The sequence below is a fragment of the Nicotiana sylvestris genome, chromosome 8, assembly GCF_000393655.2.
Source record: "Nicotiana sylvestris chromosome 8, ASM39365v2, whole genome shotgun sequence".
NCBI classification, from domain to species: Eukaryota; Viridiplantae; Streptophyta; class Magnoliopsida; order Solanales; family Solanaceae; genus Nicotiana; species Nicotiana sylvestris.
Window position 1 is genome coordinate 109,121,900 of NC_091064.1, and position 17,795 is coordinate 109,139,694.

At 43.0% G+C, this 17,795-nt stretch overlaps 1 protein-coding gene across 1 annotated transcript; it reads left to right on the top strand.

The window, feature by feature from the left end:
• The first annotated feature begins 1,878 nt into the window (after positions 1-1,878).
• On the top strand, positions 1,879-6,465 carry LOC138875501 (uncharacterized). The gene is made up of 6 exons (XM_070154335.1): positions 1,879-2,276; positions 2,590-2,825; positions 3,170-3,630; positions 4,911-5,231; positions 5,436-5,666; positions 6,289-6,465. Exons 1-6 carry the CDS (start codon positions 1,879-1,881, stop codon positions 6,463-6,465), a joined length of 1,824 nt encoding a protein of 607 aa, XP_070010436.1.
• Positions 6,466-17,795: the final 11,330 nt, after the last annotated feature.

The window sequence follows — 17,795 nt, forward strand, 5'->3', positions numbered from 1 at the left end:
TAACGAGTATCTATACGTTGGTGTCAAGCATGCCCGTGAGTCTTATACTATGATTGACGTGACTCCGTTTCCTATTGTTCATGCTTTATATGATGATTTCTATTTTTGAACAAGGCTTGTGAAAGTATTATTGGTGATTGAACATTGTAGGGCATTGGCTAAAGTTGAGAATTGAGTTGTGAAGTAATTGTGGAAAAGAGAACAGGTTTATGATATTATCTCCCTTGCCGGGATGTTATTGCTTTTGATATTATCTCCCCTGCCGGGATATTTTTACTCATGATATTGTTTTTCCTTGCCGGAAAATTGTTGTGTCCTTATTGTTCCCTTGTCGGGATTCTTTGTGATTGGTGTTGAATTGTGGGTTCGGGTTGCACACCGCAACAATATTATGTGGGATTGGGTTGCATGCCGCAATAATATTATGTGGGATCAGGTTGTACACCGCAACATGGAGTAATAAGGGAGGACAGGAGGGGTCGGGTTGCATGCCGCAACAGTGATATATGATTGGATCGGGTTGCACGCCGCAACAATGTTAAATTATTTGGATCAGGTTGCACGCCGCAACAAGAAATGATAAAAGAGGATATTGACTTGTTACTGTTTTCTTATTCTTACTGTTGCAAACCTTAAAGTGTTCTTTATGTTTTTCTCCTGAGTTACTATTGATATTTAATATTCCCCTGCAACATGTTTCCCCTTCCCATCTTTAACTACTAGTTTCCATTATTATCACTTGCCGTATATGTTTTAACTACACAAGTTTAGTTGGTAGTCTTGTCCTAGCCTCGTCACTACTTCGTCGAGGTTAGGCTCGACACTTACCAGCATATAGGGTCAGTTATGCTGATACTACACTCTGCACTATATGCAGATCTCGGTACCGTAGCATACAGACTTTAGCTAGGGGTTGCTGCCTTCAGTCCATCATGAGATCCGAGGTAGTCCTGCAGGCGTCCACAGGCCTTGGCGTCCCCTCCCTATCTAGTTCTCTTCTGTTCTTTACTATTTCAGAGACATACATGTATTTATTTTGTTCAAACCCTACGTGTAGTATTCCTAGATAGTCCGTGAATTTGTGACACCAGTTCTGGATGGTTATGTTTGTGGATACATTTTGGTATTAGCTCAAATTTTTAAATTTTCTTTTCCGCATTATTATTTTTTCGCTGTTTATGATATGTTGACATAAAATTGTAAGAGGTTTAAAATAATTAATAAAAGGGTAAATAAATCAGAATAGTTGGCTTGCCTAGCTTCCACTAGTAGGCGCCATCACGACTCCCGAGGGTGGAAAATTCAAATTGTAACAAGTTGGTATCAGAGCTCTAGGTTGCATAGGTCTCACAATTCACGAACAAGCTTAGTAGAGTCGGAGGGATCGGTACGGAGACGTCTATATTTATCCCCCAGAGCCTACAGAGTTAGGAAAACCTTCACATTTATTCTTTCCTGTCGTGCGACTTGATTTCTCAATGCTAATTGAACTTTTACTCTGTTCTTTTGTTGATGGTGAGGACACGTACCGCTTCATCAATTGACCAGCAACCCGAGCCCCCAGTAGCAGCTCCTGAGAGGGGCGGAGATCGAGGCCGTGCTAGGGCCCGAGGTAGAGCTCAGCCCAGAGCTCGAGTAGTAGCACCGGCGGCGGAGCCTCAGGTTGAGTTTGACGACGAGGTTCCAGCCCAAACAGTTCCAGCAGGACCAGCTCAGGTCCTAGAGGGGTTTATTGCCACCCCGGTACTTCAGGATGCTCTGGTCCGTCTAGTGGGCCTTATGGAGAGTGTCGCCCAGGCAGGCTTGCTTCCTGCAGTACCAGCCGTCTCTCAGGCTGGAGGAGGAGCCGAGACTCTTGCTACTCGCACTCTAGAGTAGATGACTCGCCATTTTCAGACTCCAGCAGCTCAACCAGTTGGAGCAGTTCAGCCGGGTGTAGTAGCTCAGACCGGTGATGGAGCAGCTATGTCTGCCAATGCTTTGTGGAGATTAGATAGGTTCACCAAGCTGTTCACTACTACTTGTGGTGGTAGATCATCAGAGGACCTCCAGGATTACTTAGACAATTGTCATGAGGTTCTTTGGAACATGGGGATAGTGGAGACCAATGGGGCTGACTTTGCTGCTTTTTGCTTGTTAGGTTCCTCCAAGACACGATGGAGGGATTATTGTTTGTCTAGGCCAACTGGGTTACCTGCCTTGACTTTGGATCAGTTCTCTCAGCTATTTCTAGAGAAGTTTCTTCCTATCACTCAGAGGGAGGACTATCGGAGGCAGTTTGAGCGTCTCCAGCAAGGTTCTATGATTGTCACTTAGTACGAGACCAGATTCATTGCTTTGGCCCGTCATGCTCTTATCATACTTCCCACATAGAGAGAGAGAGAGAGAGAGATAAAAGAGGTTCATTGAGGGATTCGCTCAACCGATCCAATTCCAGATGGCTAAGGAGACTGAGAGCGAGATTTCTTTTCATGATGCGGCTAATGTGGCTAGGAGAGTTGAGATGGTTCTATCGTAGGGTAGTGGTCAGGGGTCTAACAAGAGGCCTCATTATTCAGGCAGGTTCACCGGTGCCTCATCTGGAGGCAGGGATTCTTTTGGTAGGGTCCATCCTCCTAGGTCGTTTCATTCAGCACTTCAGACTTCTCATGGTGCTTCAGGTGGTCGTGGTTCTCATATGCAGTATTCTGATCAACAGTCCTATCGTGCACCATCAGCTCCTATTAGAGCACCTCCTATTCATAGCTATTCTTATGGTCAGCCGGCCTGTCAGGGTCAGTTTCTATTCCCTCAGGCGCACCACTCAAGTGGATGCTTTGAGTGCAGTGAGTATGGTCATATCCGGAGGCCAAGATTAGTGGGTGTTCAGTCATAACAGCAGGTTTCCCGTGCTATGGTTCAGGCACCAGGTATTCCACTGCCCGTTCAGCCAGCTAGGGGTGGGGTAGAGGTGCTAGAGGTGGAGGTACAGGTATTAGAGGTGGAGGTCAAACCGCTAGAGGTAGAGGCCAGCTAGCAGGAGGCCGTCCCAAGGACGTAGTCCAAAGTGGTAGGGCTCAGCCTCGATTTTATGCCCTTCCAGTCAGGCCCCAGGCTGAGTCCTCCGATACAGTTATCAAGGGTATGGTTTCGGTATGCAACAGAGATGCTTTAGTTTTATTTGATCCAGGGTGTACATATTCCTATGTGTCATCTTATTTTGCACCTTATCTTGTTGTGCCTCGTGATTCTTTGAGTGCACCTGTATATGTGTCTACACCAGTGGGTAATTCTATTATTGTAGATCGAGTTTATCATTTGTGTGTGGTTACCATTGGGGGTCTTGAGACCCGTGTGGATCTCTTACTTCTCGATATTGTAGACTTCGATGTCATCTTAGAGATGGACTGGTTATCCCTTTATCATGCTGTATTGGACTATTACACCAAGATCGTGACCTTAGCCTTGCCAGGTATTCCTCGTTTAGAGTGGAGAGGGACTTCTGGTTGTTTCGCCTATAGGGTTATCTCATATATGAAGGCTCGACGTATGGTTGAGAAAGGATGTTTGGCCTATTTGGCGTATGTTCGTGATTTTAGTGCCGAGGTTACTTCTATGGATTCTGTGCCTGTCGTTACTAAGTTTGCAGAGGTATTTCTTTCAAACCTACGGGGATGCCACCTGATAGGGATATTGACTTTTGCATTGATTTTGCTCCGGGCACTCAGCCCATTTCTATTCTGCCGTATCATATGGCCCCGCTAGAGTTGAAAGAATTGAAAGAACAGTTGCAAGACCTCCTTTATAAAGGCTTCATTAGACCTAGTGTCTCGCCTTGGGATGCAATGATTTTGATTGTTAAGAAGAAGGACTGACCGATGAGGATGTGTATAGATTATCGGCAGTTGAACAAGGTCACAATCAAGAATAAGTATCCATTGCCGAGGAATGATGATCTGTTTGATCGGCTTCAGGTTGCCAAAGTATTTTCGAAGATTGATTTGAGATCTGGATACCATCAGTTGAGGATTAGGGCATCCGATGTCCCTAAGACAACTTTTCGCTCTCGGTATGGGCATTATGAGTTCTTAGTGATGTCATTTGGGTTGACAAATGCCCCCACAACTTTCATGGATTTAATGAACTGGGTGATCAAGACTTACTTGGATTCATTCGTGATAGTCTTCATTGATGATATTTTGATCTATTCCCGCAGTCGGGAGGAGTTTGAGCAGCACCTAAGAGTGGTTCTTCAGACTTTGAAAGATAGACATTTATAAGCTAAATTTTTGAAGTGTGAGTTCTGGTTGAGTTCAATTGCGTTCTTGGGTCACGTTGTATCAGTAGAGGGTATTCAAGTGGATCTGAAGAAGATAGAGGTAGTCAAGAACTGGCCTAGACCCACATCAGCTACATAGATCTGGAGTTTCTTGGGTTTGGCGGGCTATTGCCATCGGTTTGTGGAGGGGTTTTCATCTATTGCAGCCCCGATGACCACGTTAACCCAGAAGGGTGCCCAGTTCAGGCAGTCGGACGAGTGTGAGGCGAGCTTTCAGAAGCTGAAGACAGCTTTGACTACGGCGCCAGTGTTGGTATTGCCCACAGGTTCAGGGCCATTTACAGTGTATTGTGATTCATCGCATATTGGACTTGGTACGGTGTTGATGCAAAATGGCAAGGTTATTGCATATGTTTCACGACAATTGAAGATACACGAAAAGAATTATTCAATTCATGATTTGGAGTTAGCAGCCTCTGTTAACGCGCTGAAGATTTGAAGGCACTATTTGTATGGCATGTCATGTGAGGTGTTCACGGATCACAAGAGTTTGCAATACTTGTTCAAGCAGAATGAGCTAAATTTGAGGCTGAGGAGGTGGTTGGAGCTGTGGAAAGATTATGATATCACAATCTTGTATCATTCGGGAAAGGCCAACGTAGTGGCCGATGGATTGAGTAGGAAGTTAGCCAATATGGGCAGTCTTGCGTATATTCCAGTTGGTGAGAGACCGCTTGCTTTGGATGTTCAAGCTTTGGCCAATCAGTTCGTGAGGTTGGATGTTTCTAAGCCGAGCTGTGTGTTCGCTTCTACGGTCACTTGTTCTTCATTATTTGAGCGTATCAAAGATCGACAGTATGATAATCCTCATTTGCTTGTCCTTAGGGACATGGTGCGGCACGGAGGTGCCAAGCAGGTTACAATTGGAGATGGTGGGGTTTTGAGGATGCATGGTCGTATTTGTGTGCCTAATGTAAATGGACTTCGTGAGTTCATTCTAGAGGAGGCCCATAGTTCTCGATATTCTATTCATCCGGGCGCCACTAAGATGTATCAGGACTTGCGGCAGCATTACTAGTGGAGGCAGATGAAGAAAGATATTGTTGCATATGTGGCTCGGTGTTTAAATTGTCATCAGGTAAAGTAAGAGCATCAGAGACCCGGTGGTTTGTTTCAGAAGATCGAGATTCCTGAGTGGAAGTGGGAGCGGATCACTATGGATTTCGTTGTTGGACTCCCACAAACTCAGATGAAGTTCGACACAGTGTGGGTTATTGTTGATAGGCTGACAAAGTCGGCGAATTTCATTCCGGTGGCATACTCCTATTCTTCTGAGCGATTGGCAGAGATCTATATCCAGGAGATTGTTCGTCTTCATGGTGTGCCCGTGTCTATTATTTCTGATAAGGTACGTAGTATACCTCACGTTTCTGGAGGGTAGTTCAGTGTGAGTTGGGCACACGGGTTGAGTTGAGCACAGCATTTCATCCTCAGACGAATGGGCATTCCGAGCGTACTATTCAGATTTTAGAGGATATGCTCTGAGCTTGTGTTATGGTCTTTGGAGATTCGTGGGATCAGTTCTTGCCTTTTTCAGAGTTTGCCTACAACAACTTCTACCAGTCGAGCATTTAGATGGATCCCTATGAGACATTATATGGTAGGCGGTGTCGGACGCCAGTTGGATGGTTTGAGCCAGGAGAGGCTCTATTATTGGGTGCAGATTTAGTCCAGGATGCCTTGGACAAGGTGAAGATCATTCAGGATAGGCTTCGTATAGCTTAGTCCAGGCAGAAGAGTTATACCAACCGCAAGGTTCGTGATGTGACATTTATGGTCGGAGAGCAGGGGTTGCTTCGGGTGTCGTCCATGAAGGGCGTGATGAGATTTGTGAAGAAGGGCAAGCTAAGCCCTATGTTCATTGGTCCTTTTGAGATTCTTGATTGAGTGGGGAAGTGGCCTACAGACTTCCGTTGCAACCGAGTTTATCAGTCGTGCATCCAGTGTTTCATGTTTCCATGCTTCGAAAGTATCACGATGATCCATCCCACTTGTTAGACTTCAGCACTGTCCAGTTGGACAATGATTTAACCTATGAGGAGGAGTCGGTAGCCATTTTGGACAAGCAGGTTCGTCAATTGAGATCAAAGAGTTATCCTTCTGTTCATGTTCAGTGGAAAGATCAGCCTGCTGAGGCAGCAACCTGAGAGTCCAAGTCCGATATGCGGAGCCGATATCCCCATCTTTTCCCTGACTCAGGTACTTCTTTTCTATGTTCGTTCAAGGACGAACGATTGTTTTAGAGGAAAAGAATGTGATGACCAAAGGGTCACCACTTGTTTTAAAAGTAAATTTTGTGTACCGAGGTCTTGAAAACCTTTTTTTGTCTCACCTCGTATTGTGTTCGCAGTCCGAGCGCTTTTCCAGAAAGACTTTATGTGAAATATAAGAAAAAAATTAGGATAATTGGCCTTTAAAAATTGATTAAAGTTGACTTTGGTCAACATTCTGATAAACGGACCTGGACCCGTGATCCAACGGTCACGTAGGGTTAGTAGTAAAATATCAGACTTGGGCGTGTTCCCGGAATCAAATTTCGAGGTCCCAATCCTGAGAAATGAATTCTTTTTGAAAGAAATTATTTAACTGAAATATTAAGAGTTTTGGAAAATGTAAAGATGCTTGAAATTTATGGTATCGTACCCGTATTTTGGTTCCGGAGCCGGGTACAAGTCTTATATAATAATTTAGTTGAATATATGAAGTTTGGTAAGAATCGAATTTTGTTTGGTACAAGTCGGACCTTTATTTGAGGAAATAGTAATTTCAATGTTCTTTACTGATTTTTATGAAATTGAGGTTGAATATGTAGTTTTTGATGTTATTTTGATGATTTGATTGCACGAGCAAGTTCATATGATATTTTTAGACTTGCGTGCATAATTAGTTTGGAGCCCTGAGGGCTCGGGTGAGTTTTGGATAGGCCACAGAGTGAGCTTACACTTAGAACATAACAGTTGCAGGTTCAGAGAAAATTGCAGGTCTCTGAAACCAGGCTCCGCAGTTCGCAGTGGAGCCTTCGCGACCGCGGTGGAGTCTTCGCGACTGTGGTGGGATTTATGCGGTCCACGGTGAGCAAGGCTATGTCTTCGTGGCCGCGCTCGATATTTCGTGGTAAGCGGTGGAGCTCTACGGCCGCGGTCCTTTTTATGCTGTTAGCGGTGAGGGTCTGAGAGGGGTATATTTAAACGAGACTTTTCATCCATTTCTCATTTTGTCAAACCCTAAAACATAAGAGGCGATTTTTCAAGACACTCTTTCTTCTCCAAAACACAAGTAAGTTATTTGTAACTTATTTCTTTCACTCCTTAACTTCCTTTTACAAGATTTCATCCTAGAATCTAGGGTTTTGCATGTTGGAATTGGGAATTTTGGGTAGAACCTAGGAATATTGAAATTTGGGGATTTAGACCTCAAATTGAGGTCAGATTCCAAAACCAATTATATACCCGTGCTCGGGGGTGAATTGTCACGACCCCAAATGCCCCGTCGTGATGGCGCCTATCACATTACTAGGCAAGCCAACCCACACAATTAACCATAACAAATTGCTTTTATAAAACCATTTTCTAACGCAGATTTAAATCTCAAATTCCCATAAGAAATGTATAAAACAGCTAAAATGTGCGGAATTCAACAAAACATTAAACAAACACAAGCCAAACATCTGGTGTCACGAGTCTAGAGCCTCTAAATATACAAATCTGACTGTCTAATACATAGCAAGTCTAAAATGCGGGAAAATCGAGGATAGGAGGAAGAAAGCAGGGCTGCAGACGCCATGCAGCTACCTTGTTGTCTCCGGCAAACTCTGACAATGCTGAGGATCCTCACTCTGCCGCTTGGGTACATGGATCTGCACACAAGGTGCAGGGAGTAACGTGAGTATGCCAACTCAGTAAATAACTAAAGTAAATAAGGTCTGAAAGTAGTGACGAGCAGTTAAAAATCATATAGAAAAGTAGATGACAGAATATCAAGTCAAACCCAACAGTTTTAAAACCAGTTTCTTCATAAAGCTTCAGTTTCATTTGAAATACCTTAAATTCATTTACATAGCAGTTTCCAACAGAGGCTTATTTTAAAAGAATAGTGAAATCAGCAAAATATCATAAATGGGCCCCTCGGGCAAGGTACCACTCATAAATATAGCCTCTCGGGCAAGCCTATCAGTCACTTGTGACTAAGATCTCATCACTCAGTACTCACACTCTGCACTCAGGCTCAACAATATTTCATAATAGTAATAATCATAATAACCGCTGCGGCGTGCAGCCCGATCCATAGTTTATAGTCGACTACGCTCACAAGGGGTGTACATACTCCAGAGGAGCTCTTACAGCCCAAACATCATATCGATGCGGCGCGCAGCCCGATCCAATATATATATTGCTGCGGCGTACAACCCGATGAATATAAGTATTGTTGCGGCGTGCAACCCGATGAATAATATATACATATAATATTGATGCGGCATGCAGCCTGATCCATAATATTTATAATCCTCACCATTATGTCCTCAACCTCTCTCAGTCATTAACCACACAGCCACTCGGGCATAATAGAAGAAATTAGGGAACTCAGTCCGAACAGTTCACACATTTAAGAAGTAGAGTGATAAAACCAGTTTTAAACATTAAACAGGTAAAACATGACTGAGGATATGCTTTCAATCAAATAGAGTGAGGAGAAACAGTAAAAATGTCCCTAAGGGTCTCAACAGGTTGGCACAAGGCCCCAAACATGGCATACATCCTATAATACAGTATAAATGTCTAAAACATGAGATATCATAAGATTTCAAATCAAGTACGCAGCTTGATAGTCGCTACAGGACAGACCAAGTCACAATCCCTACTAGTGCACGCCCACACGCTCGTCACCTAGCATGTGTGTCACCTCATTTATCAAAACAATTCGAAATACTGGGGTTTTGTACCCTCAGTTCCAAATTTACAATGGTTACTTACCTCAAACCGGATGAATTACTACTCTGTGACGCCTTTGCCTCTCGCCTCGGCCTCAACGCGCACCGAATCTACCCAAAATCAGAATCATAACATTAGAATATGCTAAAGGATCGAAGCCAAAGCAAAAATAATCAAATTATACCAAAAATCCCGAAATTGGCCAAACCCGACCCCCGATCTCACATCTCGAAACTCTATAAAAATCACATCAATGGAATCCTTATCCTCTGACGAGTTCATACATACCAAGAATACCAAAATCTGACCACAAATGACCCCTCAAATCCCTAGATTAAAGTCTCAAGTTTCCAAGCCCTAACTCCCCAATTTAGGCTTCAAATTCCCCAAATTTCATGTTTAATTAGGTAGAAATCACAATAGGATCGAGTATTAAGTTCAAAATTCTTACCTCCAATAAGTTCTCTTTGATACCCTCTTCAATCTTTCTCAAAAAGCTCAAAAACCGACTAAAAATGGTGAACTTAGGCCAAAACTCGCGAAAATGGCCTTTTAAACATTCTGCCCAGCGATCAGAAGTCCTTCTCCGCAAACGGGGTCAAAACCTCGTGTTCGCGAAGTACAAAAATTGCATTAACCAAAATTCTCTTATGCGAACACGACTACACCATCGTGAACGCAATGCCTCAACCTCTCCAACCATCACGAACGCGCCAGGCATCTTGCGAACACGATGCTTCCTACTCCGACCCTTCGTAAATGCGAGACCCCCTCGCGAACGCGAAGGCCAAATCTCCAGCCTCCCTTCCTGACCCTTCACGAACGCGAGGGTCTACTCGCGAACGTGAAGAACAAATTGTCTGCAACTGCTGAAACAAAAATCTGCAACTTCCTTTAACTCGAAATGGTCTGTTCAACCATCCGAAACTTACCCAAGGCCCTCGGGACCTCAACCAAACATTCCAAAATATCCCAAAACCTCATTAAAACTTGTTCCAACCTTCGGAATGCCCAAAAAACATCAAAACACCAAAATCACATTGGATTCAAGCATAAGAATTCCAAAAACATCCAAATTCCGCTTTCGATCAGAAAGTTTATCAAACCATGTATGAATGACCTGAAATTTTGCACACACATTCCAAATGACACAACGGTCCTACTACAACTCCCAGAATTCTATTACGACCCGTATATAAAAATTTCACTTACCAACCGGAAAACACCAAAATTCCAATTTCATCGATTCAAGCCTAAATCTACTCCGGACCTCTAAAATACATTCCTATCACGCTCCTAAATCCCAAATCACCTCCCGAAGCTATCCGAACCATTAGAATTCACATCTGAGCCCTTTTTCACATGAGTCAACATCCGGTTGACTTTTCTAACTTAAGCTTACTCAAAAGAGACTAAGTGTCTCAAACCTTACCAAAACCTCTCCGAACCCGAACCAATCAACCCGATATCATATAATACTACTGAACAAAGCAATAAGAAGCAGAAATGGGGAAAACGGAGCAGTAATTCATGAAATGACCGGCCGAGTCGTTACATCCTCCCTCCTTAAACAAACGTTCGTCCTCGAACTAGTCAAGAAACATACCTGGAGCCTCTAATAAGTGAGGATATCTGCTCCACATCTCCCGCTCGGTCTCCTAGGTAGACTACTCCACGGGCCGACCTCTCAACTAAACTTTCACTGAAGTTATGTTTTTTGACCTCAACTTTCGAACCTGACGCTCCAAAATAGCCATTGGCTCCACATCATAAGTCAAATCATCATCTAACTGAACCGAGCTGAAGTCCAGAACATGAGAAGGATCTCCAATATACTTCCGGAGCATAGAAACATGAAATACCAGATGCACACTCGACAAGCTGGGTGGCAAAGCAAGCTCATAAGCCACCTCCCCAATCCTCCGAAGCATCTCAAAAAGACCAATGGACCGAAGACTCAATTTCCTTTTCCTCCCAAATCTCATAACACCCTTCATGGGTGAAACGTTCAACAGAACCTTCTCGCCAACCATGAAGGACACATCATGAACCTTTCTGTCAGCATAACTCTTCTATCTCGACTGCGCTGTACGAAGCCTCTCTTGAATCACCTTCACCTTGTCTAAAGCATCTTGCACCAAGTATGTCCCCAATAGCCTAGCCTCACTCGACTCAAACCAACCAACTGGAGATCTATACCGCCTCCCATACAAAGCCTCATACGGAGCCATCTGAATACTAGACTGGTACTATTGTCATAAGCAAACTCTGTAGGCGGTAGAAACTGATCCTATAACTCTACGAAATCAATGACACAAGCACACAACATGTCCTCCAATATCTTAATAGTGCGCTTAGACTGCCCGTCCGTCTGAGGGTGAAAAGCTATGCTCAACTCCACATGATTACCCAACTCTAGCTGCATCGACCTCCAAAACTGCAAAGTAAACTGAGTGCCCCTATCTGAAATGATGGAAACTGGGACACCATGCAACCGAACAATCTCCCGGATATAGATCTCTGCCAACCGCTCTGAAGCATAGGTAGTACACACAGGAATGAAATGCGCGGACTTGGTCAGCCAATCCACAATAACCCAAATAGCATCAAACCTCTTCAAAGTCCGTGGGTGCCCAACTACAAAGTCCATGGTGATCCGCTACCACTTCCACTCTAGATTATCCATCCGCTGAAGCAAGCTACCCGATCTCTGATGCTTATATTTCACCTGCTGACAATTGAGACACCGAGCCATAAATCCCACAATGTCTTTCTTCATTCTCCTCCACCACTAATGCTGTTCAGATCCTGATACATCTTCATGGCACCCGGATGAATGGAATACCGCGAGCTAAGGGCTTCCTCCAGAATCAACTCCCGAAGCCCATCCACATTGGGCACACATATCCGGCCCTGCATCCTCAACACCCCATCATCACCAATAATCACATCTCTAGCATCATCATGTTGAACTCTGTCCTTAAGGACAAGAAAATGATGATCATCATACTGGCACTCTCTAATACGATCATATAAGGAAGATCGAGAAATCACACAAGCTAATACCCGACTAGGCTCCGAAATATCTAACCTCACGAACCAATTGGCCAAGGCCTGACCATCCACTGCAAGAGGTCTCTCCCCAACTGGAATATTTGCCAAACTCTCCATACTCACCGCCTTCCGACTCAAAGCATCAGCCACCACATTGGCCTTTCTCGGATGGTACAAAATAGTAATATCATAATCCTTTAGCAACTCCAACCATCTCCGCTACCTCAAATTGAGATCCTTCTATTGGAATAAGTGCTGGAGAATATGATGATCAGTAAACACCTCACAAGACACACCATACAAATAATGCCTCCAAATCTTCAACGCATGAACAATGGCAGCCAATTCCAAATCATGAACAGGGTAGTTCTTCTCATGGGGCTTCAAATAATGGGAAGCATAAGCGATAACTCTACCCTCCTGCATCAACATACATCCAATACGAACTCTCAAAGCATCACAATACATGGTATATGAACTTGAAGCTGATGGGAACACTAAAACTGGAGTTGTGGTCAAGGTAGTCTTGAGCTTCTAAAAGCTCTCCCCGCACTCATCTGACAACCTGAATAAAGCACCCTTATGAGTCAACTTGGTCAAGGGCAATGTGATAGATGAGAATCCCTGAATAAACCGACGATAATAACCCACCAAACCAACAAAGATGTGAATCTCTGTAGTTGAGGACGGTCAGGGCCAACTCTGGACCGCCTCTATCTTATTTGAATCAACCTGAATACCCTTGCTGGACACAATATGCCCCAAGAATGCGACTAAACTGAGCCAAAACTCATACTTGGAGAACTTTGCATAAAGCTTCTTCTCCCTCAATATCTGCAACACAACTCTCAAATGCTCCGCGTTCTCCTCCTGACTACGCTAATACACCAGAATATCATCAATGAAAACTATGACAAATGAGTCGGGATACGGCCGGAACATGTTGTTTATCAAGTGCATGAATGCTGCTGGGGCATTGCTCAGCCCAAAAGACATCACCAAGAACTCATAATGACCATATCGGGTCCCGAAAACCGTCTTAAGAATATCTGAATCCCTGATCTTCAGCTGGTGGTAACCTGAACGGAGATCAATCTTGGAGAACACTCTCGCTCCCTGAAGCTGGCCAAACAAATCATCAATGCGAGGTAAAGGATATTTGTTCTTAATTGTAACCATGTTCAACTACCTATAATAAATGCACATCCTCATAGTTCCATCCTTCTTCTTCACAAATAGAACCGGCGCACCCCAAGGCGACACACTAGGCCGAATGAACCCCTTATCAAGGAGTTCCTGAAACTGCTCCATCAACTCCTTCAACTCCACTGGTGCCATACGATATGGTGGAATAGAGATGGGCTGAGTGCCTGGCACCAGATCAATACCAAAATCAATATCCCTGTCCGGTAGCATACCCGGCAGGTCTGCAGGAAACACATCTTGAAAATCCCTCACACCTAGAACAAAATCATATTGGAAGTCTCTGCACCGACATACCTCACAAAGGCTAAATACGAGAGACAACCCTTCCCAACCATACGTTGGGCCTTTAGAAACGAAATCACCCTACTGGGGACAAAATTAGTAGAACCCCACTACTCAATCTGTGGAACTCCCATCATAGCCAACTTCACTATCTTAGCATGATAGTCTAATATAGCACGACATGGAGATAGCCAATCCATTCCCAGTATGACATCAAAATCCACCATACATAACAACAAAAGACCCACTCGGATCTCCAGTCCCCCAATAGTCACCACGCAGGATCGGTACACATGGTCTACAACAACAGTATCGCCACCGGAGTGGATACGTGAACAGGTGAAACAAGAGACTCACATGTGTATCCAAATAACGAGTAAAGTATGATGACACATAAGAAAAGGTGGAACCAGGATCAAATAACACAGAGGCATCTCTGCGGCAGACTAAGACAATACCTGTAATCACAACATCTAAGGTAACAACATCTGGTCTACATGGGAGGGCATAGAAACAATCTTGACCACCACCTGATCGACCTCCCTCTCTAGGGCGACCCCTAGCTGACTGGCCTCCACCCCTAGTTTCCTGAGCGGGTGGTGAAGTAACTGTTGTTGAAGTCGAGGGCTAACTCCTCTTCTGAGACGAACCCTTAAGAAAACGAGGACACTGCCTCTTCATATGCCCAAATTCTCCACACTCATAATAACTCCCCGCTGCTGGAGATGGGGACTGAAGGGAACCCCTGGCACCGGAATGACCAGTAAAAGGACCTGGCATGGAAGAACCCTAAACTGATGGAGCACAGGATGAAGTCTAGGCTGGAAGGGTACTGAGTGATGAATGACCCTAATGAGAACTGTGATAACCATGACCCGATGATGCCCCACGATAACCTAGGCGAGCTGAATAAGCCTGCCTGAATGGATAGCCCCTGCCGTGCTGAAACTGACCCCTCGAATGAGCACTACCAAAGCTACCAGATCCCCGAGGACTCTTGGCCTCCCTCTCCTCTCGCTCCTAGTAATGAACCGACGCAATATAGCTGGCGATATCAACAACTTCCTCGAAAGTAGCACCTGACACCCTCTCCCTAGTCATGAGAATTCGAAGCTGATATCAAAAGCCATCAACAAACCTCCAGATCCTCTCTCGATCTGTGGGAACCAACCAGATCGCATGACGAGCTTAATCAGTGAACCGCATCTCATATTGTGACACAGTCATCTCTCCCTGACGCAACTGCTCGAACAGCCTGCGCAGATCCTCTTGGCGAGACTGTGGTACATACTTCTCTAAAAAGAGAATATAGAGCTACTGCTAGGTGAGGAGCGCTGCATCAGCAAGCCTATTCTACTAGGATTTTTATGTTTTATATAATTTTTAAAAAATACCAAAGTAGTCTCACAAATAATATTGTTTATTTTAGCTAATAAGGATTAATTTTACATTTTTATGGTATTAGTTTAGAAAAGAAATAAATATTTTTGGCCAAATTGCAAGAAGTAAAGAATTAAAAGCCAAATTGAGCCCAAATTCGGATTTGGCCCAAACAAGACAGGCCCAATACCCATTAAACCCATTAACCTAAAAAACCCTACTCACTCACCTTTAATACACATTTTTAGACCCTAGACTGTAGATTTGAGGACCCCGCCGTTTTACACCAAGAACCTCCTCCCATCGGATTTGGCTGTTGCTCTTTCACATTTTGAAGAGCGTCTTCATCTTCTTCGTCAAATAAAAATTACAGCAGCCATAGATCTAATAAAAAAAGCTCCTTCTTCTTCAACCTAAGCAGAATCGACACCCAGCAATAGCTATGAAGGTTCAGCCATAAACCTCCATTAAACTACCACCGAATACCATGAAAATGTTGTCATTTAAACCAAAAGATCAGCTTCAAAATGAGCAGAAATATCCCAACAAATCCAGCCCCAAAAGATGCTAAAAATGTAGCCAAATAGTCGCAAAACCCACCTCCATTGACCCCATTCTTCAGCTCCAAAGTTGCTGCAAAAACACAGCTCTTTTACCTCACAAACAGCCCCAAATTCTCTGTTAACCCCATCCCAAACTCCAGCCCCGAAACCCAGCAAAAACGACCCCAAAAGCTGCAAAAAACGCAACAACTTCAACAATAAAAAAACAGTAGTTGTCCATCCCCTCTTCTCCACTCAAAACGACCTCAAAATCAGCTCGTTTTTTCAGCGAAAATCTGCTGAAAAACAGCACCAAACATCCCCAAAATCAGCTCGTGAAACCTCCCAAAACAGCCCGCTTCTACTCCCCCTATTTTAACCCAGTTGAAGTTCGAAATCAAAGAGGTCGAGTTCGCTGTCGCTATTTTCTGGCTATGCTCGCTGGTATTTGGTTTATTTGTTGATTTGCAAACCTTCAAAATTTAAATTCGGAAATAAAGGTCCATTTCCTTAAATATGTATCGTGTCTTCACAAGTTAGTTCATGGATGTTGGGTTGAACAAATATTTCATTAAGTTCCTACATGTCCATATAAATATTCATTACATGTCTCAAAGTGAGTTTGCTTTAAAGTTGGTTTGTGCTTGTTAGCATTAGAATATGTTTAGCCCTTTGTTAGTATGTTTCTTTGTTAGTGTTCTTAAGGTAAATTTATTTGTTATAAGGTTTCTGTTGGCTTCATGATTAGTTGGAAATATGACGTGAATTTGATATGTTTGGTGATGGTGATTTTGGCTTTAAGTATTTTATTAATGGACCGTTTGTTTGGTTTGTGTTTAAGCCGATGGGCCATGTGCTATTGAGATATTTAGTTGATAAAACTTTGGGCCTTTGGTAACTTAATAGATATTGGGTTGTCCTTAATTTATAATATAGGGGATCAAATATCATTAAAACTCTACATATCTTTTCCACAATTTTATATCTCCATAATTTATGGCCTTACAATAATCTCAAATTAGATTTAGAAAAATAATTAATGAACATCGTAGCTTGCTTTAGGTGCGATTAATAAATCATCGCAGCTATGCGTACGGTTCCCGTGGCATGGTTATGATATCTAATCTCAAATTAGATTTAAATCATCTTTAGTTTGCCTTAGTGAAATACAAATCTGTTCTTTTAAAATAAATTGAGATGTGCCATACGCAAACAAAATTCATAACCTATAGCCCTCGCATTAATATTAACTTAGTATAGAATAACACATTTTGAACATTCGTAGTTTGCTTTAGACACGTTTATAATAAAATCATCATGGCTACGGGTACGGTTCTTGTGACGTAGTTGTGATACCTAATTTTCAAATTCGGGAGTACATTTATGTGACTCGGACAAAACTTCTAATAACTTTAAATAAACTAAATATGTTGTAGATCGTGGGTACGGTTCCCGTGACATGATCCGCAATGTGTATCAAACAAACAAGTGTACGACAATCGTGACTTGTTCCAGAATAATTCTATGAAATAATTTAAAAGCGGTTATACATTTTAAAAATGCACAATAGTTTTAAAACATGTAGTAAATCACATAATAGGCAAATTATTAATACTTTAAGCGACCGTGCTAGAACCACGGAACCCGGGAGTGCATAACACCTTCTCCCGGGTTAACAGAATTCCTTATCCAGAATCTCTAGTTCGCAGACTTATAAAGTAAAGTCGAAATTTCCTCGATTTGGGATTTTAAAATAATCTGGTGACTTGGGACACCAAATAAACTATTCTAAGTGGCGACTCTGATAAATTAATTAATCCCATTTCGATTTATGTCACTTTAATTGAAAAAACTCCCATATACCCCCTTGGGTGGTAAAAAGGGAGGTGTGACAGCTCTGGCGACTCTGCTGGGGATAAAAACCCAGAACTTCCGGCTAGAATAACTGTTATACTTGGCTTTATTTATTATCTGATTTTTACATGTTTGGGCCTAATGTGCTGAATATCGCTTTTTACTGCTTTGATATTATTTGAACTGTATATAAAATGTTACAAAATCCTTTTCTCATCTTCGGGGATGTGC

Coding starts and splice junctions, on each gene's coding strand:
- LOC138875501 (XM_070154335.1), top strand. CDS start 1,879: ATGACTCGCCATTTTCAGACTCCAGCAGCTCAACCAGTTGGAGCAGTT. Junction 2,277..2,589: donor AGGGAGGACTATCGGAGGCA/GTTTGAGCGTCT, acceptor ATCTGGAGGCAG/GGATTCTTTTGGTAGGGTCC. Junction 5,232..5,435: donor GTCGTATTTGTGTGCCTAAT/GTAAATGGACTT, acceptor GGTTTGTTTCAG/AAGATCGAGATTCCTGAGTG.